General features: G+C 48.8%; 1 protein-coding gene across 2 annotated transcripts in view; it reads right to left on the bottom strand.

The window, feature by feature from the left end:
• Prag1 (PEAK1 related kinase activating pseudokinase 1) overlaps window positions 1–14,115 on the bottom strand; it is a 53,284-nt gene extending 39,169 nt beyond the window's left edge. The window contains exons 1-3 of one of the 2 annotated variants that reach the window (NM_001107315.1): window positions 13,985–14,115; window positions 9,203–9,624; window positions 4,862–6,645 (exon numbers count right to left, since the gene is read on the bottom strand). In NM_001107315.1, coding sequence (NP_001100785.1) covers window positions 4,862–6,645; window positions 9,203–9,493 — 2,075 coding nt within the window. In that variant the 5' untranslated portion in view covers window positions 9,494–9,624; window positions 13,985–14,115. Of the gene's footprint in view, window positions 1–4,861; window positions 6,646–9,202; window positions 9,625–11,428; window positions 12,913–13,984 lie in introns of those variants that run through there. The other variant, XM_039094542.2, reaches the window with a different exon arrangement.
• Window positions 14,116–20,181: the final 6,066 nt, after the last annotated feature.

Here is a 20,181-nt window from a genome sequence, read left to right on the forward strand (position 1 = left end):
CAGAGAGTACAGGCCGCGGGGAGAACCCAGATCTACAAGAACTGGTCTCATCAAAGGCAGTCAACTGCATACCTGCTCACCAAATTCACCCTGCACACCTAATTCAACTCCCACTGTATACCTCCTCATTAAATTCACCCTGCACGCCTGATCACTGAATTCACTCAGATACAATCCTCAGAACCCAAGAGAAAGAAAAAAAAAACCCTTCTATTGCTGGACTTTTAGCATCTTGTACACAGCCTAATAGAAAAAGCAGGTCATTAGCAGATGCCCAGTGATTCAAAGACTCTCTAACTCCTAGGCATAGTCAAGGGCACGAGCTCAAAATTGCATAGGAGTTCTCTTTAAAGATTGTATTCTATACACACATACACACAGATATACATAGACCAAGTCAGCAATTGTTAAAACACTATAGGATAAAAAGACAAGAATTCATTTTAACAATTCCTGCTTATAACGTCTGTGAGTCCCTGTTTCCAGATTCTACAAATTCATGGGAAGAGGCCAACTGCTGGCTTGCCTATGGTGTAGAAGAGTATAAACTTCACTGTTGACACATGGCCTTGTTCTATCTGTTACGCTGTGCGCGGAGGGTGTGCGGTTTCTCCCATGGAATATGCCCAACACGCATTCTCCGTAACCCAACTCCACCTCTCACTGAAACACAGCCAGGAAAGCTGTAGATCGCTAGAGAAGAGTCTCCATACACCGAGTTTCCTAACACAAAGCGACTTCAAACTGCCACCCAGACAGGCCCATGAAGTCGAGACTTCCTATGTCCTGGTGTCAATCCCCATGAATCCCTACAATATGGTGTGGGGCTGATATAAAGTGTTAGGAGCTTTAATCAGATTGGATATGAACACTGAAGATAAGTGGCCATCTCGGCCACTCTCTTCCCATCCTTGGGGTCATGCTGAGTGACCGTGCTTCAGGTGAGACCACACAGTGAAGACGTGTTCATTTCTCCAGCTAACAAAGTGGCTGCCTTCATGCATAGGAAAAACTCTCCTGGTGACGTTGTCCCTCCAACACAGGTGGGGACTGAACAAGGAACAGCCTCATCTCTTGGTTCCCCAAAGAGGAAAGAATAACACCATGAAGTGGGTTAAACCATGAAGGTGGTAACATCAGAACAACAATAACAAAAAAAAATCTCCCACTCTGGTGGAGAAACTTTTTCTTAGATTCTTGGCCTTACCTGGACCCGGACCTTACAGAAACATAAACCCACCTGTTTTCTGATTCCACCATCAAGTTCACCTCTGAGCCTGGGCCTAGCATTCTTATTTGGGGTCTCTTTGAGAACCGCTTGTCTGCTGCTCTAACAAAAAAAAAAAAAAAAAAAAAAAAAAAATGGCTGTGTACTACCGCCCCTTGTGGCTCAAAACTTGTAAGTCATGTCAAACTAGATTTGTATCTGCCTGGAAACAAAAGGCTCGAAGCAACTGGATTCCTGGGCATGCTAACTGTTTTCCCAGGTGCTGCTGCACTCCTTGGGCTGCCTCCCGAAGGTGAAGTGTGCACGCACACACGCAGCCCACACTTCTTAAGAAGCCTGCAGTTTTCGGTTTCCTAGCCAACAACCAGAAGTCCTTGTCAACCCTTATAATCCTGCCCTGAACAAGGTGACCCAGAAACCAGATAAGGTCCGTCACCCTAAGCCGAGTGAGTTTGTGGATGTAGGCAGTTGCCTTGGTAGCAGTGAGTAAGAGCAAGTTCAGATTCAGCCTTATCATCCCATGAGGGGAGGACACAAGGAAGGCACATTAAATAAGCTCGGAGAGCCCGTCTTGCAAGACATTACAGTACGGGGTTAAATAAGAGAGACCAGCTACTCACTGAAAACTCAATATCGGACATTACAAAGCCAAGTCACTCCCCTCAGGGTAGGGGGTAAGAAAACAAGAGAATCCATTTCTGTTTCTCCACACTATGTAAGTAGAACATGACTCAGTCATGCATGAAGCAACCTTCGTCTAGGTGCTAAGCATACATAACACACACAACGAAGCTGGTCGTTAGAAGCAGTCTGACCCCGAGCATGGAAATCAGATTACTCTCCCATGTTGCCTGAAGATGCTCCAACAATTTCCATCTCGGAAAACTGATATCATCTTCCACAATTACTGATGTGTCCCATGATTGGTGGGACTCAGCCCTGACTCAGCTGGGGCTGTGCGGGCCCTAACATTCTCTTTCGCCTACAACTTGACTTCTGAGATCAGAGTACTTGGGGGTTCTTGGCAGTCTCTTCCTTAAAAGAATTCTACATTCTGAGTTCCAGAACTCAAAGCCAGTTTATGGTCCCAAGTCTGTCCTCTATCTATTCACAGGGGACATGTAAGAGTCAAAAGATAATGCCAGCAACACGGGGAAACTGAGAATGTTTCCCCAGGTGAACTAGCTTCTCTTATTCTTGAATGTCATGGTTTTGAGGTTCTTTTTGCTTATTTGTTTGTTCTTGAATGGAACTCATAATCTCTGAGGTTCCCACTTACTTGAACTACAAATAACCCAAAGGGTATATTGTAATATATTGGACCAAGGGTTTCTAGAGTCATTCTAGATGCTAATTAAAATCCTTCCTGAGTCATGTTGCTATGGTTACCAAGATTTCACCAAGTCCTATGACTCTTCAGTGAGACGTTTTAGTTACTTTTCTAAGTGGTATTTCCAAGACTGATTCCTACAAGATAGGAGTGCAACTGTCGCACTGAACACCATTCAGTGCCTTTTGCTTGGATAGTAATTAATTTCCTCAGTGAATTCTAGTCATTTCATTTCAATAATGGGGTTGGAGCCTCATCTGGCTCTGTGAGGAAAGGAACTCACTGCGAAGCCTCAGCACCCACAGGATAGGGTAGGTGAGAGCTGACTCGTGCACATTGCCCTCTGACTGCAACCCCCGTGCAAGTGGGCATAAGCACACACACATAAATAAACATAAAAATTAATTTTGAAAGAGAGAATTAGGCAAGTATAAGCATCGCATCTAAGAGACTCAAGGAGACCACATGCAGCTTCCTCAACCCATAAATATGAGACCGAATAGAAGGTTGGCTTTGTAAGGTTGAATCTGGTTCACCTAGGACTGAGTCACACAGGCGCGACTGGAGGGTTTTGCTCTCATAACCTGCTCTGTTCTACGTGCGCTGGAAGGTCAGGAGCTGCACTACGTGTTCTGGCTAAGTTTCCAGGGACAGTTTTCACCTCAGGTAGATTCCATCAGGTCTCAATGCATTCTGTCATCTGTGGACAATAGATGATGATTCATGTCTCCTGGGACTATTCTAAGAATAAAATGAGCTATTGTGTCTAACACCTGAAAAATCCATGCTTTCCCCTTATAATAAGTTCGTATATACACCTTATAATACGAACTCAGTTGCTGAATCATCCATTCCTTTAGGGGGTTAGAGCTGTAGCTGAGGGACCAGACAGAGTCAACAATCAGTGAGACTCTGGAAGGTGTCAATACTGCATGGTGGGTGGCCAATGGAATAGCAGAACAGAGCAGTGGTCATGAGAACAAGGCCCTGTTAGATCACATCACAGCCTAAAACACCACCTTGATGTTCAAAGCCAAGTGTCACAGTGGCTTCTCTCTGTGGTCAATTCCCTTGTTTCCGACAGCAACCCAGAGGTTGCCACTCAAACAGAACACCGGCGGCGGCAGCAGGCGTAGAGAGAGGGCTTTTTGTCATAGCGGGTCACTCCTCTCTCGATCAAGATCAGTTTTGCTTTCACCAAAATGAGGGAAAAAATTCCTCAGAATTTACATTTCATTCACAGTTCAATAGCTTAGCGATCCTGGAGCCTTTGAAAGGCGTATGAAACTAGCAATAGTGTGGAAGGGCAATGGAAAAAGCTGTGAGCTTTAGCATGCTGACAGCAAAGGGTATTCTCATTCCCTTGAAAAACCCACATCAGAGGTGCTTTACCATGTGCAAAGCTTCCTTTAAAAAAACTTGACCTCGTTAAGGCCAATACAACAGTAAGTGTTTATTGCGCACATGCTTGGCTTTAGCCTAATTCCTGTAGGGTGACTTCCCCCACCCCCCACCCCTGCTGTCTATGTTGCAACAAATGAAGTTTCAGACTTTTTCCAAAAACACTGCAAGAGATACTTAGGGATCTGGGGAGGGGGTCCCATTATAAGAATGTAGCAAAAGGAGCAACATTTGCTAGCATTGTTTTGTTTGCTTTTGGGAGGCTGGGATCCAACCCAGGCCTCACTCAGGCTAAGCATGGACTCTGTACTGAACTTGTGTCTACCCCAGCCTTGCCTTTCCTTTCCCTCCCCTCCTCCTCTTCCTTTTTCTTTCTTTTTGTCTCACTGTCTGTCTCTCTGTCCCCCCCGCCCCCCCCTGAACACTCTCTCTCTCTCTCTCTCTCTCTCTCTCTCTCTCTCTCTCTCTCTCTCTCTCTCTCTCTCTCCCTCTCCAGTGCTGGAGACCAATCATGTTGCCTTACCTCTGCCAGGCAAGTGCTCTGTCACAGAGCCATATCCCCAAAGCCCCCTGGCGCTTCTTAAGATTCATTTCAAATAGACAGTCCACACACACTGCTTCCAGGATTGTTTGCAGAGCACACACACCAAGCGTGAGTTCCAGCCCTCTCAAGGCTGAGCTGGGCCTCTGGGAAATTTACATAATGCACAATGGCCTCTGGGCAGACACTGGTGCCTGGCAGGCAGCACTCCAGGATGGAACTGAGGCTTTCCTGGGAGGCAGCAACAGCAAAGGTTTCTGGGAAAGGACCTAGAACTAGTGTTTTTTTTTTTTTTTTCTTTTCCTTTTTTCCTTTTTTTTTTTTTAATGACTCTTTCCACATCAGGCCCCAGGGTACTCACCTTGACTTTGGAGGTGGGGGAGGGGGTGAGAATGACTCCAATCTGCCTCTGTCCTTTGGGAACTCAAACGCAAAGGAAGCTGATTTGCTCATCCCAGAGTTAGTTTTGCCGTTCTGCCCAGAGGCGCCATCAATGGGATGGAGCCGGTGCCAGGTAGAGGAGTTTGAATGGTCTGCAATACCATTTTCCAACTCTCTCCCCCAACTTTGACTCAACAACTCCTGCCCCACCTCTTCCTCCTCCTCTATCCGGCACTGGCGGCTCCATGCACCAGTCTGGTATCTTGGCCGCCTCTGGTCCAAGACTGAAGAGTTGGCTTGTGGGGGACACTTGGCAGGGTCACCGGCGGCAACACCATTGGTCTGGCAGGAAGAAGTTAGGTTAGTAGGGACTCTAGACGAAGGCTGAGATCCGACACTGCTGCCACTGGTGTTCCCATCACTGTGGTCAGTCAGAGGGGGGGCTGCAGGTGACACCGGGGACCCTCCCGGGCTGCTTTTGGACAGCTTGGGGGGTATGGCAGGCTTTTCTTTGGACGAGTTTTCTGTCATATTATGTGGATGGCTCTCCCTTGAGCTTAGCCCCTGCACGACCAAAGGCTCTTCTCCACTACCATGTAAGTCCTGGTTCAAAGACCCACGTGGCCACTGCACCCCCACGGCAGAGTCTGGGCTGCTCAGATAAATAGTCCTATGGTCCTCTTCTGGGTGAGCAGCAATAACAGTAATAGTGGTTGCCACCTGAGGAGCAGCGTTTGGGCCTTCCCTTTCCTGGCTCCAGCCAGAGGGTGTCTTCTGAGACCAGGTATCGCCTGTCCATACTTGGCCAGACGAGACCTGCTCTTTCTTGGGCTCGGGCCTCTGAGGCACCGGAGCTGCCTTCTTCCTCTTGGCACTTTCGGCGTAGATGGGTTCAGGCTGCACAGCCTCCCTAGGAAGGGCTGGGGGCTGGAGGTCCACGGCTTGACCCACATATTTGCCAGAGTTGACTAAGTGGCAGCCAGAGTCCTGCTGCTTCACCGAGGTTGGCTCCTTCACAAGAGAGCAGTAGTCATTCTCCAGGTGTGGAGCAAAGGGGCTGTTGGCACCACTGCGGCTGCTGCCACAGGACAGACCATCTGAAGAGCTGGCAGCCTCTGAGTTAAGGGACGGCTTCTTGGGGCCCAGGTGGGGTGGGTTTGCTGTGGATCCCTGACCACAACACTCTCTGGGGAAGTTCAGAGCCTGCTTTTCCTCTTCTGTTGGTCTTGTACATGTTCCCTGCTCCCAGCATATGGGTGAGCAGTCCCCTCGCCGTCGGCCAGAGCCCTCGGTGTTATGCACAGCATCTCTGGATTCTGGACGACAGTCCAAAATGGAGCAGTACTCCCCACCTTCGCTGTCTCCTGAGGGTGAGCACCTTTGGTCACTGTCATCCTCTGAGGGCAGGGACTCCCGCAAGGGCTGTGGAGAAGTGCAGGGTCTGGGGCCCTTGAGGCAGCTGGACGTCATCCCTGTAAAGGCAGCTAGCTTCTGACGAAAGCTCTCCTGAGCTGAGGGCAGCTCTTCCCTCCCAGCCTTCTCTTCCTGGAAATTCACTGGTTGGAGGGCGGTGTTCCTATCCACTCGGGCCTCCAGGTTATGCAGTCCGACCATGGTGTAGGCTGGGGGACAACGAGAGTTGCTATCTGTGCAGGCGAGAGGGCCTGCAGCCTTCTGCATTCCTCGGAAGCTGCCGAGGTAAACTATTGGCCCATCTTCCTGTTTCTGGAGCAGGAGCTTGCCTGGAGTTCGTCTCCAGTTGACCTACACAGCCCCGGAGGGTTTAAAAAAAAATATGTTACACTTTATCAGAGAAGGGAGAAGAGAAACCAAGTATGAGGCAAGTGATAACATTGTCACCTGTCTCAGACAGCACAGAGGTCCATCCCAGCACTCAGGTCTATCCCAGAGGGTAAGCAAGTAACGCCATGCCCACCTTTGGCCTCCCCGGAGCTACAATCATGACTGGGCACACAGCAGAGAGCATCTGTCTTTCCAGATGCTGAGCTACGCATCCCACTCAGGGATGGTAATGCTTTTAACGCATGTCTGTTGGGTAAGAAAAATCAACACCCAAACCAGAAAAAGTGAACTCACAAGCGCTGGTTGAAACAATTACACTGGATTGAAAATTGTTTGAAATTTTGTTTAATGAGTCCTAGTGCCGACTGGTCACTGGAAAATCCAGCTATGGCACATTCTTGAAGAAACAAGTCGAAACAATATTTTGCCTTTCAAAAAATTATTTTTATTAGTCTGCGTTTGCTACATGTATCTCTCAGTGCTACATATGCGTGCCTGGTACCCAAGGAGGACAGAAGAGGGCATCGGATTTCCTGGAATTAGAGTCATAGTCTGTTTTGAGTACACACGTGAGTGTAACCATCTCTGTAGTGCCCCACCCCCGCCCCTGTATGTTTTTTAAAAACGCCTGATGAGTTAGTACAGGCCAGGGGACAAAGGGATGGCTTCTGGGCTGGGTCCAGGCTTCCTGGCTCTTTGCTAGGCTCTCCTTTGAGCCTTGTCACACAGCTGTCCTTTCTTCCAGTTTATGGGGGTCACCTCAGCTCCCACTGCTTAAGTGGCTGGACTAGCGGGGCAATAAGGCAAAGATGTGGGCTCACCATCCTGTCAATCATCCCGTCAACAGAGCTACTTTCCCGTTTTCCTCTCCTTCTTGCCCTTTCCCATGTGTACAGAGAGCTTCATTGCAGGGCTGGCTAGGGCTCCTTACCCCAGGGGATGCAGAATACAAAGAGTCACTGGTTTATATAGGTGAAAGTTGAAGGTGTCAAGACCGGCTGAGTGAATGGGTGTAGCCAGCTCAAGGAAAACGGAACAGCTCTAAGAAGGACAGGAGTTTGCTGCCACCCCAGGAAATGCCTCTCTTCACATAAGCCTCCCTTGAATTAAAACTGACCTTTGTTTTCTCTTGCACTCACACACCCTTCCTGGCTCATGTATCACATTGGCTGAGGAAATCCACGACACTAGAAGAGGTCATTGTGGAACAAGGGTTCTTAGAATGTCTCAGGCATATAGTCTCAGAGACAGGTCCACAGACAGCAGCCTCCAGCAGCCCTGGCCCACACACCCTCTCCGTAATTATACCTTTCCGAGGCTTTCTTTCGGGAGAAGAAGAAAGGTTGAACCTCTAAGGATATAAATGTTTTTATGGTCCGAGATAAAGCTGGCAAAATCTACAAGTCAAAACTGGAAGTATGGGGGCTGGAGAGGTGGCTCAGTGGGCAGAACGCTTGCTATGCCAGAAGGCATCCTGGGTATAGATCCCCAGAACACCTGTAACCCCAGGGATTGGCATGGTGGGGTGGGCAGAGACAGGCAGATGTTGGGGGGCTCCTTGGCCAGTCAATCTAGTGAGTTTCTCAAAACTAAAATAGAGGGGATGGAGTAATGGCTTAGCAGTTAAAAGTACTTGTTCTTGCAGAGGACCTAGGTTTTGGTGGTGTTAAGCACTCATCTGGAATTCCAGTTCCAGGGGATCTGAAACCTCCTCCTGGCCTTTGCACACAATATACCCATATTCAAGCAAACAAGTCATAACCATGCAATAGAAATAATAAATCTTTAAAGGTAAAGAACCAAATGAAGAGAAAGGTAGAAAGTAATCGAGGAAGAAAACCTGGAGGACCTCAGGCACACACACGGGTACATGCATGCACACACCCCATACACATGTGCATACACATGCACATACAAATGAAGAAGGTACAAGTGTGAACACCAGCTGAGTGGCAGAATCATTATTATAAGGAATAATAATATTGCTGCTAATATTTTAGATGTGACTGAGCATTGTGGCTGTATTTTTTTAAGGCTTTATCTTTTACATAGCTATGCTTATGATTGTTACGATGTACGGGGAAGGGAAGTGGGTGGAGGGTGCGGTGAAAATACTGGTCACCAGTGGATGGTACAGAAGCTCATGTGGAAGGGTACTGGGTGGATGCCAGTAACTGTACAATGGCTGTTGCTTCTATAAATATCTAATGTTACAGCCAATAGTTTAAAGCTTTTCTTTGTCTTTGTTTTTGCTTTCCCTTTTATAAGTCTCCAAATCAGGGAGAAATCCTGATGTATGTGGACAAATACATGTTAGCCTAAAGGAAGACATAGAAAGGTAGATGATTGGAGTAGCCAAACAGCAGCTGTCAGGGAGTAGCATTTTTAGGGCAAGCGAGTAGGCAACTATCCTGCAGGAATTCTTGCTCCAAAAGCCCTGCGTGGCTGCATGCCAGCCACCATGTGCTAGAATAGGAACAGCCCCTGTAAAAATACCAGCTGGGTTAGTCAGCCTCACCTTTGGAACTTCAGCGCTCAGGCTGGCCTCAGTCCACAAGTCGGCAGTCTCAGAAGTCATCATGGTGGGCTTTACCGCAATGGTGGGCTTTGAGTAGGCCAAGCCATTCACACCTTCATCCTCTAAGCGGCAAATCTCAGGCCTGGCAGGCAGGCGAGCTCCAGCGGGTAGGCTGCTGGCTCTAGCTTTGGGGTGGCCAGCTGTGAGCTGATGGTCACTCCTCAAGCAGAAGCAGTTCTTGCAGGATCCGGGTTTCCAGATGTGCTCCACAAAGTCACTGCACGCAGACATTTTCGGGCTCTCGGGGTTCAGTCAAACGGTCTGGAGCACTGTGAGCCGCTGATAAGGTGCGAGTTCATCTTGGGCCCGGCTCTCTGTTTCGGTCTTACAGGGGGTGCAGAGATGAGTTCCAGATCAACTCCCTGGAAGGCAGATCATTGCCAATTAGGGACGAATCGGAGATGTGTGCATTAGCAATAAGAGCCCATTGTGAAAACGGAGACCAGGAAGAAGGAAGGAAAGAAGGGAAGGTGGCCAAAGGGGGACAGTCCTTTTATTATGGGGCCGGTGCTCAGCTGTCAGAAACTTTGATATCTTCGATATTCCTTAAGCAGCTCTATCAGAAACTGTACAAACAATCCTTGCCCCCTTTCTCAAATAGAGAGCACAAAAGACATCCCAGGGCTTCAAAAAAGTGCTCAGTAGGAAAAATGTTTGCCATGCAAGTGTGGGGATCTGGGTTCAGATCTCCAGCCCCCACTGAAAAGCCGAGCACAACGTACGCATCTGTGATCCACTCTGGGGAGACGAAAACAGGAAGATTCCAGCGGCTTGACAGCAAGCCAGTCTAGCCAATCAGTGAGCTACAGGTGAGTGATCCTGTCTCACAACGATACGCGAACAACCATAGATGGAGACACCTGCTGTCATGTCTAGCCTCCATGTCATGTCTAGCCTCCACACATACAAGTATGGGCATGGACGTGTACACACGCGTGCACACGCGCACACACACCATTTCAGTGCTCCCCACCCTCGAAATACAGTGTTTTAGATTTTGAGAGGAGAAGGGCCCTGAACCTGTCCCTACGTTCTTCAGAATCTGGGGTTTACAAAGCCTGCCGAACTGCCTGGGACTACAAAGTAGCACCACATATAAAATCGAGGGTTTATGGGTAATAGCATGCAGATTTTGAACAAAAACTAAAGAGGAACAGAAGCAGGCAGGGACTCTGAGATGGAAACTGCTATCCATGCTCCTGATGCGTTGTTGAAAAGTGGGTGAGGTGTGGTGCTGGCTTGCCCCACAGGGGCACCTTGTCAGGGATGTTTGGCATCACGGGAATTCTGCCCCCTCCCCTTGCTTAATCTACACCATTCAATTCTGCGATGAGGTAAACAAAGCAGGGGGCCACATGCCAAGTTGGAAACAGAAGACAGAAACGCCTGACTCCACAGTCCTGGGCTAAGAGAGACTGGGCAGACTATGAGAGAAGAGGTTATCCAAAAGTTTTCCCTATCATACCCCTGGGAACAGGTAGTCACTGTGTCAAAGCAGCTCACTGCTTCTGAAAATAAATATAAAAGCCCCATTTGCTCCCATAGAGCTCAGTAAATTTACTCCTCAGCAGGAGCTCAAAGGGCTACGCACTACCCAAATAATCCAAACAGCACCTCAGAAGGCAGCCGTGAATCCCATTCTACAGGTGCAGGTGTTAGAGCAAAGAGAAAGGCCTGCCCATCTACACCAAGTTTGCTGCTTTCCGAAAATAAGCCACCCCACCTCCCCTTCACCGTGCTCAGTGTCTGCTCACTGCTCACTGTTCTGTTTCTTAACTGAGGATCTCCAGCATCCTTCGGGAGACTGCTCTAGGAAGGAAATCTTGTGGAGGTCCTGAGATAAACAGGTTCTCCTTGAACTGGGAAAGCACTGCCCTTGGGGGCTATACTCCACCTCCTCAGGTGAGAATCTGCCCGAGGTTAATTCTCTCTAAGCAATCAACAGGGCTAACCAGAGAGAATCACCAGGGGCTCTAAGGCTCCGAAGATCATTCCAGACTTCTTGTGGGAAGCACACCCCCTCTCGTCTCCCACACTCACAGACAAGGTGCTTATCCAATGGGTACAGACGCCAAACGTACCCCTGCTCCAGCCAGGTAATGAGGAAACGGCTTCCACAATAAACAAGATGAAAACACACACAGTCTGAAATCTGAGTGCTCCTACCATCAGTACAGGGTCTTTAATGATTCTTCTAGATTCTTCTTCCAGTCCACCCAAACAGCCCATTCCTTCTCTGCCAGATCTTCCAAAAGAGGTGGCAGGCTCTCAGCAAGCGGAGGATTCACAACCAGGTTATGTCTCTCTCCTGTAGTCACCAGCCTTGGAGAGCTAAATGCTTGCTGCTAAGTTTTATGAGGGATGCAGGGGGTAGGGGTGGGAATGGTTGGAAGGCGTTTTGTTTTAGCCTTCGGAGAAGTTGGGTTTGTGTGTAAAGCCCCATTAGAACTACCAGGTCGTAGCAAAGTCACATTCGGGCCCACGCCTACTGTAGGGAGGGCTCCAGCGCCCTTTAGTGTGCTTCGGGGAGAGCCTGGACAGGAGCTCTGTGGAGCAGTTTCCTGGGAAGCTGGGGAGGCTGGCATCCAACCACTTCCTCAGAGGCTGCGTCAGTCACAGTCACACAGACACAGCTCGGGGTGGCCGCATCTCATTTCCTCTTCAGCAGGCAACCCAGAACACCCAGATATCCCACTTTCTAAGGCTCCCCCCTTTTGTAGCCATCAGCCTCTGACAGCCTGGAGAGTTCTGATTATTGTACTGTCCTGCCAGAAGCTACCTTGAGACCACTCATTCATTCATGAGCACTCTCTTTGCTCTCTCCCACAACTCTGACATTTTCTGCAGGCTGATCACAACACAGAACACACAACTGCCCAGAAACACAAAGGATATTTTTTTAGGGGAAGTGGCTGAATAAGAGTAACAAAGGAAACCACGGGCTGCCCTGACTCACTGAGTCCTGTTAAAACTGGCTCCTTAGTCTCCCCCATCTCCTCTTTGGAGCTAGAACAGCCTCTGAAGTAACCCTTCTATGCCTGGAACTGTCTCCCGTTTGCTTTCAGGAAAAAAGATGGTGAACCATGCAAATGACACTCAAAGCAGGAGTAGAGAGAGCCCTGGGTAGTGCCAGCTCTCCGAAGCCTGGGAATGGCACCTTCCTAGCTCACATGCCTACCTCAGAGGGTAGGTGGGCCCTCAGGATTATGCAGATTCTCCGGTTTCTCAGTGGGAGGTTGCAGTGTAAGATCAGGAAAAGAGCTCAGCATTCTTTGTGATCCTAGTCACGATAAAATAGCATTGCTTCTGCAAACTTCTGCACCAGGATTTACAAAGCTGAGCTGTCAGATACACTCCCACCCCATCTCAAGAAGAATCTGAAGGATCAGACTGGCCAGATCCTAAGTATTTGGGCTCTAAATACCCCTCATATTTGCACCCAAATTTGCTCATGCTTTACTCAATAGAATTCCAAAAATTTTCCATCTAAATAATATTGTTTCTTATATTTTACAAAAACATGATGCAAAACCCAAAAAGGTATAGTATGTATGTATGTATATATGTATGTATGTATGTAAGTATGAATGGATGGATGGATGGATGGAAGAACAGCATATAGATTAATGCATTATATTCCACTGACCAGAGTGGTCCAGGCAAAAAGCAGGAAGTGACTACCCTAACGCCCCCACACCACCCCAGCCCCGGCACTGAGGATATTTACGTATCTTTTTATTTCCTTCTTTCTGAGCAATCCTAACTCAGCAGGAGGAGTGTGGACGTGAAGCCTGCACAGTCTGAACCAATAAGGGGAGTAAAGTTCTGAGGGACCCTAGGAAAGCCAACTTGCTTTCCCCAGGGCTTCCTGTCAAATCTCCTCAGAAGGGGCTGTAAAGGAGAGACGAGAACAGTGATCAGTCAAACCTTCACAACCCGAGTCTGGCCTAAGTGCCCTGCAAAACTCCTCACACCGGCTGTGCAAAACCACGGTTGAGCTTTACCTGGGAGGACAGAAACAGTGAGCGAGCGCTGTGGACTGAGAAAGCTCAGCCGCCTCCAGTCCCATTCCCAGGACTCACAAGTGGAGATTCTATTTTCCAAGTGCAAGCGTGCTCGCGTGTGCTTGTGGGTGGATGTGGGTGTGTGCGCCCGGCTGCAGAGAGGGTTCACAAGCAAAGGTTGAAAACTAGCTCCAGGTATGGAATGATCACCAGGTTCATCAAACGGATATCACCTTCCTTTGGAGATCAGCTGCAGCCTGAAGGTGGCTTCCTTGGACCCCCCAATTAGTCTGGCCGGAGCAGCCCGAACGGCCTCTGCCCCTCTGCTCCTTTGACAATACTCATGGCAGAAAGCAGTTCCCAACACACAAAACAGAGCAGCCAGACCAGCAAGACCAGTAAAACCATTACAGCAGTCTATCACCCTTCCCGGAACTCCAAGGAAAAGTTTCCCGATTTCAAAGCGGGCATTTCTCGAATGAATTGAAAATACCCCCTCCGGCTCCCTAGCTTTCCCGTTTCGGCGCCTGCACCGAGGGCACAACCCGGAGCACGAGGTCCGGACTCTCCACGCGCTCCGATCGGTCGCCTGTCACCCCGGGGGACGCCAGTAGGGGCTGGTTCGCCCCGCCACCACAGAGACTCTGCGAAAGCCCCTGGGCCGCCACGTTCGCCAGACAAAAAGCGGCGGGATCTGGAGAGAGAGTGGTGGGCTCACCTGGGGAGCTGCGGTTCCGCAGCTTCGCCGTCGGTGGCCCAGCGGTCCGCTGCCCCGCCGGGCGTCCCGGAGCATTGTCTGTAGCGTGTCTGCGCGCAGTGCTTGCCCAGCCGCGGGCGGCTGACTTCTGCCTGGGCCCGGCGGCCGGGTGGCAGCTGCGATCGCGGCTCCGCCCCCTCCGCCTCGGGTGACGCCGCCCGCCCGACTCCCGCCGCACCCCCGCAGTCCTCGCCGCTGCCCCGCGTTTCCACCGGGCCTGCGCGTCCCGCCACTCTGCCGGTCCCCAGCCCTGGAGGGCGGGAGATCGCCCCTACCCAGGTCCCTAGGAACTCCGCACTGCGCCCCGCCCCCTCGCTCGCCACCGCGAGGCTCCGCCCCCAGTCCGAGCCCTGGCGCCCCTGGACCTGGAGCTGAGCCCCCAAGAGCGTCCCCAGCTCAATCCTTGCTCAGTGCAGTTCTGCTAGGAAGATCTCTGATGCTCCCAGCTTTCCTTAACTACAATGCTCAGATAGGTGTGCCGGAGTAGATTTATTCTCATCCCTCCACCCGGACGACCCTGGGAGACCCTGGTGGGGAGGGAGAAAAAGAACGAAACACGGAAGAGAGGGGGTCGGGAGTACAATGATAAGATCAAGGGCGGTGGGCTGTGAAAGGGGCGTGGGCGTCGTCACTACCACTTACTGTTATCCTACGAGCTGGGCTGGCAATTCTGAGATTTCAGGTCCTGCTCAGCTCCTCATGTCCAGGCCTCTGACAAATGGTTCAGCACATCTCTTTGAACTTTAGTGTTAAACATTGGAATGCAAGTGTTGGCCTGGAGGACCGGCCTTCAATCATGCTGGGGCACCCAGCTCCTCCACCTGTGTTTACACCCGTTTCCAGTGCGTGAGTCACTGGCTGAGATACAAGGAGTTCGAGATATTGTTCCTCGGGCGAGAAATCTTTTAACTCCCAGGAGAACCAGCCAGTCACCTCCCTTCCTCCAGCTGCCTGAGTAGGACAGACTTGCACCTTGCCCTGGGTGTTCCCCCGAGAACCCAGGCATTGAAGTTACCTCTCAGGGCTAAGCCTGAGTGAAAATGGAATTCTCCCCCGCCCCCCTCCCCAACACGTCTGGTTGCTTCCCTCTGCTTTACAGAGACAGGGCAGTGTAACTCCTACTTGGAGTTACACCCTTAATCAGGATGACTCTACTTCGAGAAGGAAGGTACCATCCCAGCCACCCACCCCACCCCACGCCCTCTTCTTCATGTGGTGCTAACACTGGCAGGGCTATATAGAAGTTGCAAGAGGGGAAGACATGTTTTGGATAGCTTCTATGTGAGAAGGGGAAAGAGACCACAAGGAGAGTTTACTCATCACCCCTCATTACGCATATGAGTGTGGATAGAAGGAAAAGAAGATGCAGATGGATGGAAGCAATACGAACATTTACAAAGAACCGACATCATGCCAGGCACCGTCACAGGGCGCGGTTAGCACGTTCGACACAGCATAAAATAGGTCCGGAAGGGGCCTATCCTTTGCCAGGGCTCCCCGGGTGAAAAGCTGTAGTTTTGAGATGGGAAACCAAGAGCTGCCTGACTCCACTGAGAGTCCGACATGTTGCCCTACCCACCAATCCTATCAACCAATTCGTAGGAAAACTCTGGTGGAATGGCGCCAGTAGCGTTATGTTCTCCCGAGGGATCCACTTACTTTAGACACCAGAGGGGAAGGTGCCAACAAGTAGGCAGGTACAAAATGGTCTGCACTGGACAAACAGTCCAGACCAAGAGGGGCTTGCAGTTCAGTAACACTGGGCCCTCTCACATGGGTTTTTGACTCATTCATGGCTCTCAGGATTCAGAGCTGCCCGACTCCACATCGTCCATTTCTTTCATTGCAAAGTCCTCTCCAAGGGGCATAGACACTTCCCACGATAAGGCCATGCCAAGCACATAAAAGACACCTTCAACTCTTTACTTCCTTTACCTAATGCGTCCTTAATGCACAAACAACCTAAAGAATCCAATTAAAAGAATCGAAGTTTACAACAAACATGGCGGGACAGCGAGACCGCCAGGGTTCTATATCATGACACAGCGAGGGAAGGGTTAATTTGGAATTTCTGCTCCATAAACTGTTCCCAAATGGTTTGCTGCACCCATAAGAGATAAATACACAATACTGCCGCTGCTGATCCATAGCGTGGCTTCTTTTCTTTTCTTTCCTTCTCTTTTCTTCTCTTCTCTTTTCTTTTCTGCCGGTAGCAGAGAAGTCTTCAGCCTGCCTAATGAAAAACAAATCTTCAAAAGTGACTGAGACAGGCACGAAGTACCACCGGCTTGCACAGCACTCTTCCTGCAGCTCTGAAGTGGGTTGTGTCCCCTGGTAAGCTCACGCGTGTGGTGGCCATTCCGCTCAGACTTGCACCCCGCACCCTGCAATGCAGTGCAATTTGTGCGTGCTCAGCATCTGGCGGCTTACTGGTTGGTTTTCATGGTGATTTCTACTCAGGACCTGAGTTCTTAGATACAGATCGGACCTTTTATAGGAGCAATTCTCTTGGGTGTTTTAGTGCTTGGGCACCATTCTGTACAAGAGAGCAGTTAAATTTTAGGAGATTGAGAGACAAGATTGAGACGGGGGTACTTTGGGGTAAGGTAAAGTAGTTTATATCTGAAGATCCCAAGAGGCAGAATCAGGAAGTATGTGCCATTAAGTTATGTTAAGAAAACACCAGCTGGGATATTTGAGAAGGCTCAGAAAGCATGAAGACCGGGCTAAAGAATTCTCATTCATGGTCTTTTTCCATCTGACCAAAACAGAAATGCCTCTCACCTTAATGTCAGAAAGGTGTTCAATTTCAGTCCATGAATATTTATTGAAGTTGCTTCTCCCTAGGAAGCTATGGATGGGGTTTTATAGGGGAAACAGTAAGAGACAAGTGGAAGCTCTCAGAAGGGAATGGAGTGAGTTGGGGCGGGGCAGAGAAAGAGACACAGTAGCCCTTTCATGGAGGAAGGGACCTTTGCACAGTGAGAAAGGGACAATGGGGACTTTCCAGACTGCAGGTATGGTATCTACAAAGGAATGGATATGGGAGTGGCCCAAGACTTCGATGGCAGTCCAGCTGGAGCACGATGACAGGAGACACAGTGCAACTGTAAGGTGACACGGGATGGAAAGAGCTGGTTTTCAGGTGAGTCAATCAGAAAGCACAGAGATTTCTAAGCCAGAGTGTGATGTCATCTAAGGTATTTTCTCTTCAGGACTCCTTGGATCTTGTATTCCAGACTGACTAGGAAGCAGGGAAAGAGATTAGAAACAAGAAGCATGACAGAGTTTCTACCCCAGGTCCAGATGGGAGACGGTGGCCTTGGATAGGGGCACAGCAAGGAAGAGAGCAAAGATGGCTTCTTTCGAGAGGTTCGGACTTGGAGATGACTACAGCATTGATGGATGGAGTGCCATATTTACTAACTTACACAATGAAGCACTGGCTGTGTCAAGCCAAAAAGTGCACAGTTATGTATGTGGAGTCTCTCATTTAAACCTCACAGAACCACTGTGTAGCGGAAGACAAGGAATTAAAGATTCCCAGCAGAATTCTGATCTCTGTGTACGGACAGGATGGTAGTATCCTTAGTACCAATAAGAAGTCAGTGGAGGGGTTGGGGATTTAGCTCAGTGGTAGAGCGCTTGCCTAGCAAGCGCAAGGCCCTGGGTTCGGTCCCCAGCTCCGGGGAGAAAAAAAAAGTCAGTGGATATCGCTCAGGGGTAGAAAGCTCGTCTGGCAAGCCAGAGAGCTCACATGTAATCCCCAGTAGCCATCTGGCAGAGGAAAGGATGGCATTGAAGACCTGAGAGGGGAACTAGGAACCATATCATCAATAAGGAACAAAAAACAGCACAGAGACGTGGAGGGTTGGGGGACACAGTTACCTAGAAGAAACCATGAAAAAATAATGTTAGCCACTATTCCTCTAAACTTTGAAAATCCCAACTACAGTCCTGTCTGAATAGAACTCTTTGAAGAATAGAGAATCAGGGAAGAAGAGTTGTCCTGGGTTACTTGTGGGTGGGGATAGTTTGGGATAAGCTTCAGCTCTCAGTCATTTTATGAATATCAGTAGAAAGCTACAAATGACATTGCAGTAGGAAGAACCCAAGTAGACTTGAGGGCTATAAACCTTGGCCTAGACAGGGATCCACATGGAGAAAAGGAGTCTCTCATGCACACCAGGAGAATGCTATCAAGTGTGGTGGTTTGAATATGCTTGGGCATGGTGTCCGTTCACAGCATTAAAACCTTAACTAAGAGAGCCAGCTATGAGCAGGTACACTCTGAGAACTGGTCCTGATGTCAGGCCCCAGCTGGTGGTATTCAGGGTCCCGAGATCACCATAGAAGAGACTGAGAGTAAGGGAGAAGGGAAGAAAAAGGTCTTCCTCAAAGTTGCTGTGGCGAACTCTCCTGGAGGGGACAGTGCTGGCACCAAGTTTGCATAGCAGGTAAGACACTTGCACAAGACTGGTGATCTGAGTTTGACCCCTGGAACTCAGGGAGAATTGGAAGGAGAGACCCACCTCCACAAAGTTGTTCTCCGACCTTCACATGGCACTATGTACACACTGTGCATACATACACATATGTCGTGCACATCATCATCATCATCATCATCATCATCATCATCATCACCATCATCATCACCACCACCACCACCACCACCACCACCACCACCACCACCACCACCACAACAACAACAATAACAACAACAACAACAACAACAACAATAACAATACCCTGGGTTCTTTCTGTCCCCCTTGTAAGTGACATTCTTTACAAACTAGAGAAAGGGTGATCTGGCAAGCATTTATAGCCTGATTCTTCCACATATTTCCTCCCAGAGTCTATAGTCACCAATCCAGAACTATTTCTTCCTCATCTGAGGAAGTCTTACTGGTTCATCCCTTGTCATATCCTTGTCGAGAAAAGAAAAAAGAAAAAGAAAAAGAAAAAATATTTTTAAAAAAATTTCATTCAGTGGGGACAAGGGTATATATTGACCCAAAGCTGTTAAGGAAGCTGGGGCAGGAGAGTTATGTGAGCCCAGGATTTTGAGGCCAGTCTTTGCAATGCAATAAGCACCCATTTCACCACAAAGCAAACAAAACTAAACTACATTAAATGGCTGGGTTGAGCTGGGGTGCACTGAGTGGTAGAGGGCTTGTTTAATCATGCAGGATCCTAGAGTTGATCTCTAGAATCCCATCCCAAAATAAAGTTTATCCCCACTCCTACATAAAGAATACAAATTAATTTCTGGTTTTTCAAAACAGGGTTTCTTTGTGTAGTCCTATGCTGGACTGAAACTCACTCTGTAGATCAGGCTGGTCTCGAACTCAGAGATACACTGGCCTTTGCCTCCTTGGTGCTGGGTTTGAAGACATGCCTAGCCCAAATTCAATTTATAAGTAAAACTTACCAAACCCTTGATCCTTCTCTAGCTTTGGTCCTAGGTAATAGTTCTACTCAAGACCAAACAGTTGAAAAATTTCTAATATACTAAGCACTCAATAGTTGTTTGCTTGTTTCCGCCCAAACTGGAAAGTATTTAAATAACATATGTAGGACGACTGAATCACAAGCCACAGGAACCTGAGAACTAGAAGTTCACTTCTCAGCCTTTATGATCTTTCTTTCTGCCCACACACTACATGGAGCCCAGATGTCAGTATTGGGGGGAGGGTGTCACATTTTCTTTTTCACATATAATTTTCATCAGATGTACAAATCGGTAACAGACACATTAATATGTTTTTAAAAGAAGCCATTTTTAAAATGTTGCTGCTGAAACATTTTTAAAATGTTTCCTGCCCCTTTCCCACCAAAAGATGTGTTGCAACCCTATCCCCTAGAACTCAGAGCAGGATCTTATTTGGTACGAGGTTCTCTAAAAATCTAAGGTAAAAATGAGTTCATGAGGGTGGGTTCTCATCCAGTGTAGCTGATATTCTTCTGAAAAGGGAAACTTGGACAAAAGCAGGCACACACAAAGGAGGGCAGGGTGAAGACACAGGCAAAAGACAGCACAAGTACGCCATCCATAGGAGCCAGAGAATGCCAGGGATATCCCCTCAACATCCATTGCCATTTGAGAAAGAGGGTATCAGACGTCCACGAACCACAGAAGGCAAAGACTGCCAATATCA

The sequence above is a fragment of the Rattus norvegicus genome, chromosome 16 (genome assembly GCF_036323735.1).
Source record: "Rattus norvegicus strain BN/NHsdMcwi chromosome 16, GRCr8, whole genome shotgun sequence".
In the NCBI taxonomy this organism is placed as follows: Eukaryota; Metazoa; Chordata; class Mammalia; order Rodentia; family Muridae; genus Rattus; species Rattus norvegicus.